Source organism: Alligator sinensis, unplaced genomic scaffold (genome assembly GCF_000455745.1).
Source record: "Alligator sinensis unplaced genomic scaffold, ASM45574v1 scaffold489_1, whole genome shotgun sequence".
Classification (NCBI taxonomy): Eukaryota; Metazoa; Chordata; order Crocodylia; family Alligatoridae; genus Alligator; species Alligator sinensis.
In genome coordinates, this window is record NW_005841901.1 from 3,807,996 (window position 1) to 3,820,788 (window position 12,793).

General features: G+C 40.8%; 1 protein-coding gene across 1 annotated transcript in view; it reads left to right on the forward strand.

The window, feature by feature from the left end:
* The window catches only part of BIRC6 (baculoviral IAP repeat containing 6), a gene marked incomplete at its 5' end in the record, with an annotated part of 326,913 nt that overhangs the window by 220,598 nt on the left and 93,522 nt on the right, over nt 1–12,793 (forward strand). The window contains 3 exons of the mRNA XM_025197634.1: nt 2,364–2,664; nt 5,013–5,230; nt 10,906–11,070. Of these exons, the coding sequence (XP_025053419.1) occupies nt 2,364–2,664; nt 5,013–5,230; nt 10,906–11,070 (684 nt within the window). The remainder of the gene's footprint in view (nt 1–2,363; nt 2,665–5,012; nt 5,231–10,905; nt 11,071–12,793) is intronic.

Sequence of the window (12,793 nt, forward strand, 5' to 3'; positions counted from 1 at the left end):
AAAATGTATTCTAAATTGAGGTGATACTTCATTAAGCTTTTAGAAATGTAAGGAATAATAAATTCAGATGCAACTTTTCCCTTAATGTGTTTGCAAGTCTGTAGAACAGGGGTGGGCCAAATGCGGCCCACCAGGCCATTCTATCCGCCCTGCGGGGCCCCTAAAAAATTTAGAAAATTAATATTGATCTGCCCCTGGCTGCCTGTCATGTGGCCCTCAATGGCTTGCCAAAACTCAGTAAGCGGCCCTCTGCCCAAAATAACTGCCCACCCCTGCTGTAGAAGAAGGTGTATTGCTTTCAAAAAGAGCAGTGAGGTTTTGCAACAGCTTTTAAATAGTAGTAGTTTGGGGCAAAAAGCCCAATTAATTTTAAAGTAGACTATCAGCTTTGGAAAAGGTTCATACCAGGAGTAGGCAACCCCTGACACCTGCCAGTGTGTAGCGCTGAAGTCATTTTGCTTGGCACTCGTGCCTCAGGCAAGGGGCCAGTGCTGCATTGCCACAACAAGGATCGGGCCCCTCTTGGCTCCCTTGCCATCCACCCTGGCACACCAACATCCAAGTCAAGGTTGCAGGTGTTTTTGGCACTCTGCCCAAAAACGTTGTCAGTCCGTGTTTTATATGATGTGGTTGCCCGTGTAAGCAAAGGGACACGTCTTGATTACATAGGAGGTCTCTTTCCATCTTATGCTATCTTATCATTTTGCTTATACATGCATGCAAAGCTTACTACCACTCTGAGTCCAAAATCCAGGTTTTTCCGAGTTATCTGTACAAAACTGGGACTATCTTTTGTGGAAATCGAAAAATATATTTTGTCTCATTATTCAAAGAGCTGAACAAATTTGCTAGAAACACTGCAAAGATTACTATTTTGAGGAGACCAACTTATATACTTTCTTTATAAGTATGAACCAAAACAGTACTGGGTCTCCTAAAGGTAGAAGCATGTGTTTATTTTTCTCCTTAATGGAAGACATTTAAAAAAAAAAAAAAAAAAGTTGAAATAATTTAACTTTTGACGCTAGTGATTAAGATGTCACAAGTCTTATTAAATGCTACCCCATCCTTTCTCTAGTTAATACCTATTTTTTTTCCCTTGTAAAATCATCTAATATATCCGTGATTGCCATGAGAAAGCTGACATCAATAATTGGAACGCTTCAGAGAATATTTTTCTCTCCGTAGTCTGATATCAAGGCTACAATAGGGAATTAGTTTTAACAAAAATAAAAACGACATGGATGGAAAATGTGTTTACATGAGTGATCCTTGATTCTTGGATCACATGGGGTCTCATTGGATTTCCTGATTATATAGTCTCTGGAGTGCTGCAGCAGCACAGTGCCTCTCTACAAAAACAGAAAATATTGACCTGTTAGCTTGCACTTTGTTCCTCTAGACTCCAATCAGAAATTGTGCAAGATCTTTTCTGGAAGTTCATTTCATGTCTGCCTCTACCTACCCCCAATTAAAAACATTTTATTCCCACCTTTCATGAACTTAATTTTGGACTTTAGGATTGGATTGTCCAAGGATGTAGCTCTCTTAGCATTTTTAGATCCAAGTCAGACTTTAATGTGTCTGCAGCTTGAACAATTGATTGATGTCATCCCTGATAATTCTTAAAAAACCTTAATATGTTAAAAAAAAAAAAACTAAACTTTTTGCCTTCCTTTATTCAGCACACTTACTTGAGCTATGAGGATGATGGCAGTTAAGCTTTATGAACCTCCACTGAGAACTACATGTACAACTAGCATTCAGGCATGCAGTTCACAAAAACAAATATTTTTAAAGATAGCTGTCACATGTAGCATTACGTTTCTAAAATCTGGCAGCTCAGTACATACTATTTAGAGCCTGCCACAGTAGCTGTTTTTGTATCTTATGGGTTTTAACCAGTGATGGTTGATTTTTGTTGTCCATTTCTCCCGCCGCCCCCCTACTAAGGGTTTAAATGAGTTCCTTCTCTGTTTGTAGTATATTAAATGATGGTGTTCAGAACAAACCTCACCACCCCTATTCTAAAAATGTGTGCATGTATGTGGCAGGAGGAGGGTGAACATTTTTTAATTTAAACTTTTTTTGTTCCTTTTACCTTAAAATAATTTTACCTGCATGTGTAGGTGGACTTTCTAGAACTTCTAAAAATGTAACAAGCTTACTCTCTTCTCTATATCTGTTCAGTCTGATTTCATTTTAACCTAGAAAAAATCAATGAATTTTGTTATTTTTCATGTGATACCATGTATTAAAATTGTATGTCCTCAAAATCCAATCCTGATAAGAAGGAAATTGCTGTGTGGATTGATTAAATGAATAACTATTTGAAAGACTGATATATTCCTTTTTTCTTTAAGGTGAGTGCTCCAGTGGTCACATCTACCACACAAGAGAAGCAGAAGGACAGTGATCAGTTTGAATGGGTTACCATTGAACAGTCAGGGGAACTTGTTTATGAAGCCCCAGAAACAATTGCTGCAGAGCCTCCACCAATCAAATCAACAGTTCAAACCATGTCTCCCATCCCTGCTCATTCTTTAGCTGCCTTTGGATTATTCCTTCGTCTCCCCGGCTATGCTGAGGTGCTGCTAAAAGAGAGGAAACATGCTCAGTGTCTGCTTAGATTGGTATTGGGAGTGACAGATGATGGTGAAGGAAGTATGTTGTAATTTCTATATTTCTCTATAGAAAACTGCTATGTTTTTTTACTTGACTGTATTATAGTGCCTTTGTAGCCAATGGGAACAGGTTTGTACAGACTGAAGAATCAATCTTGACCATATCTTGGATAACATACAGTCTCCATATGTGAACACTGACACTTGTCAAACTGATCTCAAAGTTAGTAACAGTTGGGAAATATTGTCAAATGCTTTTAGTGGGATTGTGTGGGAATTCGTACTTGGTGGCCCATCATTATGTAGTGTTTCCACTGATGATCTAAAAGTGAACATAAAATCACTGCTTATAAAATATCCAGATGACAGATTGGCTGAAGGGTAAATGATGGTTATGGGATAGTAATACAGAACATTGGATAGCTTGGTAAAATGGGCCATTAGAACAACATGTTTCAGTTGTTCAGTTCAGTTCAGTTACAGCCTAATTCAATATTTATCCTGAAAAGTGGTGACTTTGAAAAGGATGTGAGGGTCATAATGGACAAGCAATTCTGTATGAACTTTCAGTGGAAAGCTGCAGTGAAAAAAGGCTAATACAATGCTTGGATAGCCACATTTTAAGGATGTTGAGAAATTAGAAGGAGTGCAGGAAAGATTCTTTGAAATGATTTGAGGGTGGAGAAAGTGCCTTATAGTTGAGTTCTTTAAGTCTCTCATCTGTTTAGTTGTTATCAAGTAACCTCTCAGATTTCTTACTGGTATAAGTGCCTTCACAGGGAGAAATAATGGGTACATGAGGAAAGGCATTACATGAACCAGTGACTAGAAGGTGAAGCTTTAAACTGCTGTGGGAAATAGTAGATTCTTTGTTGCCTAATGTCTTCAGATCATATCTGAATGTCATTTTCTGAAAGAGATATTCTTTAGTCAAATACAAGTTATTAGGCACAATGAATTGGCCGCTGAGCAGAGCTTTAAGGCTGTGATACAAAGGTGGTCAGACAAGATGTTCCAGTGGCCACTTGTGGCATTACTTTATGGATCTGTGGATCTGTCTGTAAGAGCAAGATCAGAATAATGCAAGCAGCTTTGGTAACAAAGAACTGAACTGCTCAGCACAAGGCCAGACCCAGTAAGATGTTAAGAATACTACCAGAAGTTAATTCAATTGATTTTCAAGACCTCTTACGTCCACTGGTAGCCAATGAGAAGCAATGGCAATCTATTTATTTCCCCTTGATATGCATTTTATCCACCTTTTTCTCAGGGTTGTCTCAATTCCTTTGTTTATACTCAGTCAAGCCTTTATTCCTTTGTAAGGACCAACGTAATAATTTCTGGTATCCAAACAAGAAACTGCTTCTTCAACCCAAAATAGATGCCCTTTTCAGTAGTCATGCTCCCAACAATGTCTACCCAACATTAGATCTGCTGCCACAGCTAATAGAAAGAGCAATATACTTTATAGGTTTCTCAGTTCTTCCATGAATTTCTGTTTTTTGTTTTCCTCCCCTCTCTAATGACTCCTCTCATTGGGATGGTGGACAGAAAAAGTTAGATACCAAATTTCATTTGAATTTTCCCTCCAATTTTGGGACTACCCAAAGCTGTTCCTGGTTTTGTCATTTTGCTTATTCATAGGAACATGGGCCCAGAAGACCTCCTTGGTCATCAAGTCCAGTCCTCTGCTTTCATAGGCAACCATATTGTATAGTCCCTTTCATAAACTGATAGGACTGAATTTAAAAGTAGGTAGGCTTTTTTGCCTCTAATGTCATTATTGGAAAGTCATTCCATAATCTACCTACTCTGGTGGATAGAAATCTTTTTCTAATTTCCAGCCTAATTTTTTTTCATGGCCAAATTGTGCCAACGTTGTCCTCGTAGCTTAAATAACTCTTCTCCCTCCCCAGTGTTCATATTCCTTATGTATTAGGAGAGCATTCACTTTCATTTTGCAAGAGGAAGCAGGGCAGGTTCTTTTAGTTTTCCATTAAAATCTGAAAAATCCTGAGTTCTTCAGTATTTGCGTTAAAAAACAGGACCAAATGTGTAGCGAAACACAGTATGAACCAGCTTTTCTTCCTGGATATAGGGGTTCAAATCTTATTTTGTTCATAGGTTACTATATACATTCTTTTAGTGTCAGATTAATCCGTAAAGGAAATAAGTTCACAGCTTTTCCCCTACTCTCTCATCTTTTCCCTGTGGAAGATTTTTGCTAGAGAGAAATTCAACCTTAGATAATTTATTTTGCTAAAGACTTAAATAATGTTTTTAGAATATTGCTGTATACTTGTAATAAATCTTTACAAAGCATAACACATTGTGCTGAGCTATTAAAAGAAAATACATAATGTTGATTTCTTTTTCTCTTCAACTTAGGTCATATCCTTCAGTCCCCTTCAGCTAATGTGCTTCCAACTCTTCCATTTCATGTGCTGCGTAGTTTGTTCAGCACTACACCATTGACTACTGATGATGGAGTTCTCCTTAGGCGGATGGCATTGGAAATTGGGGCAATACATCTTATCCTTGCTTGCCTGTCTGCTCTAAGTCATCATGCCCCAAGAGTGCCCAACTCCAGTCCCAACCAGACAGAGGTAAGCTTAGCTTCAGGTTAGTAATTACTTCGATTCAGTAACCCAGTCTTTAACTGGGATGCTAGGGTAGCATTGCACACTGGTGTCCTGCAGCTATTAGAAATGAAATCTTCAGAACAGATGCTCAAGGGAAGTAAAAAACTAACTTGAAAATCCTACCCGAAGTACTGTTTCTTGCAGGTTATTTTAAATGTCCTACGATCAACATAAAAATCATGAATGCTAAATTAATGTGAATGTTGTGAAGTTAATTGGAAAATTTAGATTGCCGGTGCTTGGCCTACTTGTGCACCTCTAGTAAGGTGTATTGCTTAAGCTTACGCATTATTATCTACAAGAGTAGTGCTTTGTTCTGTGTAGTGGACAGATAGTGGTTGATAGAGAAACTTCAGTATTTTTAAAAAATTAGTTAACATTTGACCCTTTTGAACTTATTTTACCTCTGTGCTGAATACAGGATTAATTTCATTTACATGGATTCACAAGCACAAATGAATTGATCTTCTCAACTTGCTTGTGAGAGTGTGACTTTACAGGCAGTCCTCAATTTATGGAGATTTGCACTTGCGGCGCTCCACCGTTTACACCCATGTTATTACTTATGGTGCTGGATCCTCGCACTTATGGCACTACAGGGAAATTTACAATGAGAAAAAGAGGGCAGCAATGCAAAAATCAGTTGCTCAAAAAGCCATCAAGTGGCCCTAAGTCTCCCCAAAGAAGCCCTTCTCAATTCCATGACCCTGATGGTGTCCCTTCACCTTCTGATTAAATAAAATGTTATATGATTAGATACTGTATTGCCCTGTTTAATCGATTTATATGCAGTACACTTTAGAAAGCTTTGTACTGTACAGTGTATATCATTTATAGTTGATTAAATAGTTGATTTAATGAACTATAAATGCAAAGCATCCACACCAGAAGACAGGCGGGGGATCCAGGCTGACCTGGACACGCTCAGCAAGTGGGCAGACGAGAATCTGATGGTGTTCAACGCCAATAAATGCAAGGTTCTCCCCCTTGGGAAGAAAAACCCGCAGCATCCTTATAGGCTCGGCAGTGCTATGTTGGCTAGCACTGTGGAAGAAAGAGACTTGGGGGTTATCATTGACCACAAGATGAACATGAGCCTGCAGTGCGATGCTGTGGCTAGTAAAGCGACCAAAACGCTGGCTTGCATCCATAGATGCTTCTCAAGCAAATCCCGGGGCGTCATTCTCCCCTTGTACTCGGCCTTGGTGAGGCCGCAGCTGGAGTACTGCGTCCAGTTTTGGGCTCCACAATTCAAAAAGTATGTGGAGAAGCTTGAGAGAGTCCAGAGAAGAGCCACACGCATGATCAGAGGTCAGGGAAGCAGACCCTACAATGACAGGCTGAGAGCCCTGGGGCTCTTTAGCCTGGAAAAGCGCAGGCTCAGGGGCGATCTGATGGCCACCTATAAGTTTATCAGGGGTGACTACCAGTATCTGGGGGAACGTTTGTTCACCAGAGCGCCCCAAGGGATGACGACTAGGTCAAATGGTCATAAACTACTACAAGACCGTTTCAGGCTGGACATGAGGAAGAATTTCTTTACTGTCTGAGCCCCCAAGGTCTGGAACAGCCTGCCACCAGAGGTGGTTCAAGCGCCTACATTGAACACCTTCAAGAGCAAACTGGATGCTTATCTTGCTGGGATCCTGTGACCCCAGCTGACTTCCTGCCCTTTGGGCAGGGGGCTGGACTCGATCTTCCGAGGTCCCTTCCAGCCCTAATGTCTATGAAATCTATGAAATTTTAAATATGGTGTTTATGGTCATTTCTGTAAAAAGCTGGGCATCAGGCCCTTGGTCAGGAACATAACCCCCTATTATAACAATTTTTCTATGGGAAAATCAGATTCAATTTGCATTGTTTTGACTTACAGTGCCTTTTCCAAGAACGTAACCTGCCGTAAGTGCGAGGACTGCCTGTACTCCTATTTTTCAAAGGGGAAATGAAGAATCGTTCAGGAAGCAGCTTCTTTCAAAACCAAGCATCATTCATTTCCTGAGCATTATTTATCCTGTGCACTAAGGGATAAATCCTTTGCGGGGAAAACTGTGATAATGCAAATAGATTTTACCACAGTGCATATATATATGCACAAGAGGGTTGCGATTTAAGTCTTCACAATCATAAGATTTCTGTTCAAGGAATAAAACTTGTGTCAGACTGTAACATAATGGGAACCAAACTTATTTGGCAGGTGTGCCACAAATTAGTCCCATGCCCTCCCTAAATGCCACTCCTGTTTCCTTGCAGCTTGATGGGCTGCTTTGTTTTTTGCTTCCTGTCCTGTGCTCCCTGACCAATCTACTGCTTTGTTTCTGCTCCCTGCTGTATCTGTCTCTGTGTTGCTTGTCCCCTCCCCAATCTGCCTTATGCCACCTACAAAGGCTGGTGCTAATACTTAATGGCATGCTTGCTGCAGTTTAGCGTTCCAAACCTGCTGTAGCGTTTCAAAACTCCTCCAAGTCCCTGAAAAGGCAGCAGCCTCCAAGAACAGAATGTTCCTTCTGTTCCTCCACCATCAGAAACAGTGAAGGTGGGACACCATCTGTTTTTAGAGGGAAGTGCTAGAATTGAGACTGCTGATCTTCATAGTGAACAGTTGGATTTTTTTTTCTTTTCCTGTGAGCATGAGTGTGCAATAATGTATTACCAGCCTGATACCAGACTAGAGAGTAGACTGTTTCACATTCTGTTCAAACAGGTACATGCAGCAGGCTGCTCACTCTAATTACTTGGACCCATGGTTTCACCTTTCTTCCTTTTTCATCCCATCCACAGTCTCAAGAGAGCTGCTAAAATGTGTAATTTTGAAAAAGATCTCCCTTCTTGGAACAAGTAGTGAAAGATCTAGTTCCCTCAGAATAAATGTGCTTGTGTTTATACTTCATATTCTTTATCATCCAAAATGCACAGGAGGCATTGGAGTCATGGTTTTTGAAGTGAAGTGTCTTATGTGGCTGAAGAAAACATGTCTGTGGGTGGTAGACCTAAAATACAACAGAAGACCAAATAGATTTGCACCTAATAGACTAGATTAGAGATGCATAGCATTAGCTTTCATGGGCATGCACTGTCAGATGCTGATGAATTATCTACATCTTCATAAAATAATCTGATTAAGTAACCCCACTACTTACAAAAGCTGATGCTATGCATGTCTGACAGTCTGTAACAGAGATTCCTCAACCTTATTAGACTCCAGGCACCCTTTGAAAAATGCCAGCTCTTCTTTATTTGACTATGAAAAAATAATAGAGCAGGTCTACTGTTGTAAAGAACTTGGACCACAACAATGTTTTTAACCATATGGATTCCTATTTGAAATCTCTGGATTTATCTTGTGAATCATATTTGCGCACCTAATATTGCATGGCAACTTTGGATCAACCTTGAAAGGATCTCAAAGTTCCCCAAGATGCTAGGACATGATGGTTGAGAATCTTTGGTGTATAACATGCAAATTGACTCTGTTTTCTGCTTGACTTCAGACTAACATGGCTAACTACCTATCTCAATCCTAAAATAAGCCATAATTGCCCTGCATCTAGAAAAAAATTTTATATATATGGAAGCTGGCAAAGGTTTGTTTGCCCCCTGGTGGTCTTCAGGTAGCTTTCTGAGATTCACTTTCATAACATCCCACTTCTAGCAAAACATGCCTCAGATACCAGGATTTTCATTATAATGCTAATAAAATCTTAGCATGAGTCCAGAAGTACTCGCATGTAACACACATTTGCTGATGAAATCTTAGTAAGGACTGCTATTCAGAGCAGCAGCCCAGCAAGCAGATGCTCTAGATGTTTTTTATAAGGTCTGGTTCCACTCACTAGATACAGTATAAGACAGGGGTGGGCAAAATGCAGCTCGGGGGCTGGATGCGGCCCTCCAGGCCAGTCTGTCCGGCCCTCAGGGCCCCTAAAAAATTTAGAAAATTAATATTCATCTTCCCTGGGCTGCCTGTCCTGTGGCCCTTGATGGCTTGCCAAAACTCAGTAAGCAGTCCTCTGCCCAAAATAATTGCCCGCCCCTGGTGTAAGATCAAGCAGTAGTCACGCATGAAGAATCTTCTGATTTCTTGAAGAATGATGAATCTAGAGAATATGTTGACAGTCCATTCATGTTGCCTTTCAGGTAACTGTTTTCAAAACAAGTGCATGTTTTGTTGGGTTGGGAGCATACCTGAAAACAAAACAATGAAGGGGCTTCAGGAAATCCCATATAGAAAAGGGGAAAGTACTTACTTTTTCATGTTTACAGAAGTGAACACCCTAGAAGAGTGGTTCTCAACCTTTCTCTAGGCTCATGGCACCCTTCAGAAAATTCCAGCTTTAAGTTTTTTAGGCTTGTTTTTGTTTTTCATTTAGAGGGTAGTTTTCTTGGGTTTTTTGTTGGTTAATTTTACTACAGAAAAATAATAGAGCAATTTTTCTATTGCAAAGAACTCAAAGATCACAACAGATCTGAATGCTTTGATGCTCTGGATTCGTGCTTGAAATCTCTTGGTTTAACTTCTTAATCATATTTGCACACTGAACAGTGCTACAATTACATGGCACCCTACAACAACACTGAAAGGATCTCGAGGCACCTCAGGTTGTCCCAGCACCCTGGTTGAAAATTACTGCCATAGAGGTTTTTATTACCACCTTAATGGGGAGCATGTGTTTAGTTCTGTTTGTCACCATCATGGTGGCACTCCTGAACAATCTGCAGAGCCAGAAGGCTCCAAGCATATAATTACAAATAAAAGCATGTTTAAAAATGTTACTATTTTTTTAATTGACAGTATAAATTTACAACAGCTATGCTTCATAAAATAAAAAGTATTAAGGACAAAACATTGTCTTGGTTCACTATCCAAAATAGCCTTCAACACAAAAATAGCCTGTGCAGTAACATATAAACAAATGTTCTGCATTCTTTACTTCAGTCCTAAACTGTCATCTAATCTACTTCAGTAGCGAAACTACAATCTGCTCATCTGCATGGAGTTGTCACCAGCTCTGAATATATTGTTTCTTTGGCCTTGAAGGCAGCTGTCATGAGCACTGACCAGGAGCCCTTAAAGGAAGATTTCACCTCAAAAATATAAGTCTTAGTGCAGGCCTGCTGAATCTTGTATTTTAAAATTTTCCTTCTATGACAGGTAAAGTTAGAAAAGTTAAGTGTTAGTTGGATTTGTTGATAGGATGCAGGCTTACCAAATTCTCCTAATGATGTGTGGGTACTTGCCCTGAAAGGCATGGAGTCTACTCTCCCCAGACCTTCAAGTCCATATATTTGAAAGGAGCTGTAGGTATTCAGCACTGCTGAAAATCAAGTTGAGGATTTGTGTTGAGTACCCATTTAGGTAACTTCAGGCACCAGGTTGAGTTCTTTCTTATTATCTGTGTACCTTTCTCTTAAAATCCAACAAGTTGACTTTCAATTTAACCCATGCCACCTCTGCTGACCTGCATGTGCTGGGATCAGGGCTCCAGAGCCCTACGTTGGCTCTGCCTAGCCCCACATTACTTGATCTACTATATATATATTTTTTAAATCCTTGCTGTTTCCTTTGCAGGACAGTAGAAGTATTTTAAATCTGCACAACATGTAGGGTCTGTAATCTGAGTTTGGGATTTGCTTTTTTTAAGCCACAGGTGTCAAGTACACACAACAGTGCATCAACCGAAGAACAGCAGCTGTATTGGGCCAAAGGTACTGGCTTTGGAACTGGCTCCACAGCTTCGGGATGGGATGTGGAGCAAGCTTTGACTAAACAAAGGCTGGAGGAAGAGCATGTCACCTGTCTTCTTCAGGTACTGAATGGTGAAATCTATGTAACTGTATAAGCATTTGTGTATGTGGTACTGGCTGTCGCCGCCGAGAGCCGCAGCGTGGGGTTCGGGGCCTTAGGAGCCCTAGTCGGCGGGCGGGTACTTGTGACGCTTGGAGTGGAATCAGGTACTCAAGCGTTTTGATTGAACAAAAGGGTTGTTTACTTACACTGCTCGTACAGTGCAGGCCAGAAGCTTGCTTCGATTGTGGTTGTAAACAAAATTTGGGTCGGGCAGAAATTACAAAGTTCGTTTGGTCGGTCTGCAGAAGTGTTCGGGGTGTTCGGGCCGGCAGTCGTCTTATGTCTCGGGTGGGGGTGTGCTAAGCCCCTTTTTTTTCGGTGACGGGGAGTCCTTAGTGGTTGATCAGGCTGCTAAGTTCACTCTGAAACACGCGTGGAGTTTGCTAGGCTCCACAGTGTACTCAGAGTTCTCCACGAGATGTGTGTGGAGTCCTCCAACTTGGGCGGAAACTGCTTCAACCTCTTATACAGCTAGCAAGCCAATCGCTAGTCGCCACGTAGGAATAATTTAAAACTGGCCAATAATAATGTGAATTTGCATATGAGTGGTGGGAACTTTTTTCTAAACTGTAATTTTCCACTACCTTAGCATTTGGTTACTGGGTTCAGGCATAGCGGAATTTTCCTCCATGACCTAGTTACTGCCACCAGAATGATTGACAGCAAAACTATGCCATATGTATTGAACCCATGGAATTTTCCTCTGGGCTATACCAGTTCTCCTCTGGGCTATAGGCATCTAATTAATGGGTTCTGACACTGACAAAATTTATTGCTAGAAAAAAATTGTATTTCTAACACTTTTTCACTTAAATATTTGAAACATTTTGCTTTTTGAGTTGATCCATCAGTCAGCCCTTTGGCTGTTAATCATTAAAATATACCATATTCACTCACATATCACATGCACTTTTCCCAAAAAATCAGCCCACCAAAATTGGGGCACATGCCTTAAGGAAGGAAGCTGATTTTTCTTTGCTGGAATAAGAGCAGGCATGGAGACATTGCTACAAAATGGCTGCCATGCTTCTCCCTCTGCTGTCCTCAGGGAGAGAAGGGATGGAGTTCACCCTTCAAGGGCAGAGTTACAGTGTTAACCCTTTTGCAGCCACACAATCCCCTGCAGTCAGCCTTGAATCATTACTCTAAAAATCTTTTTTTTCCCTTCATTCTACCTTCCCAAAACTACTTGCATCTTACTTGGGGGGGGCACGTGGTATACATTAAAATAATACTTTAACATGCAAGAAACAAGATCACAGCCATGAAGGCAGTGGAACTCATTTTCCTACAGAACAGAGTATACCCTTTTTTAGTCAACTAACAGTTATTGGGACGTAGATTCATAGATGTTAGGGTCGGAAGGGACCTCAATAGATCGAGTCCGACCCCCTGCATAAGCAGGAAAGAGTACTGGGTCTAGATGACCCCAGCTAGATACTCATCTAACCTCCTCTTGAAGACCCCCAGGGTAGGGGAGAGCACCACCTCCCTTGGGAGCCCGTTCCAGACCTTGGCCACTCAAACTATGAAGAAGTTCTTTCTAATGTCCAATCTAAATCTGCTCTCTGCTAGCTTGTGGCCATTATTTCTTGTAACCCCCGGGGGCGCCTTGGTGAATAAATACTCACCAATTCCCTTCTGTGCCCCCGTGATGAACTTATAGGCAGCCACAAGGTCAC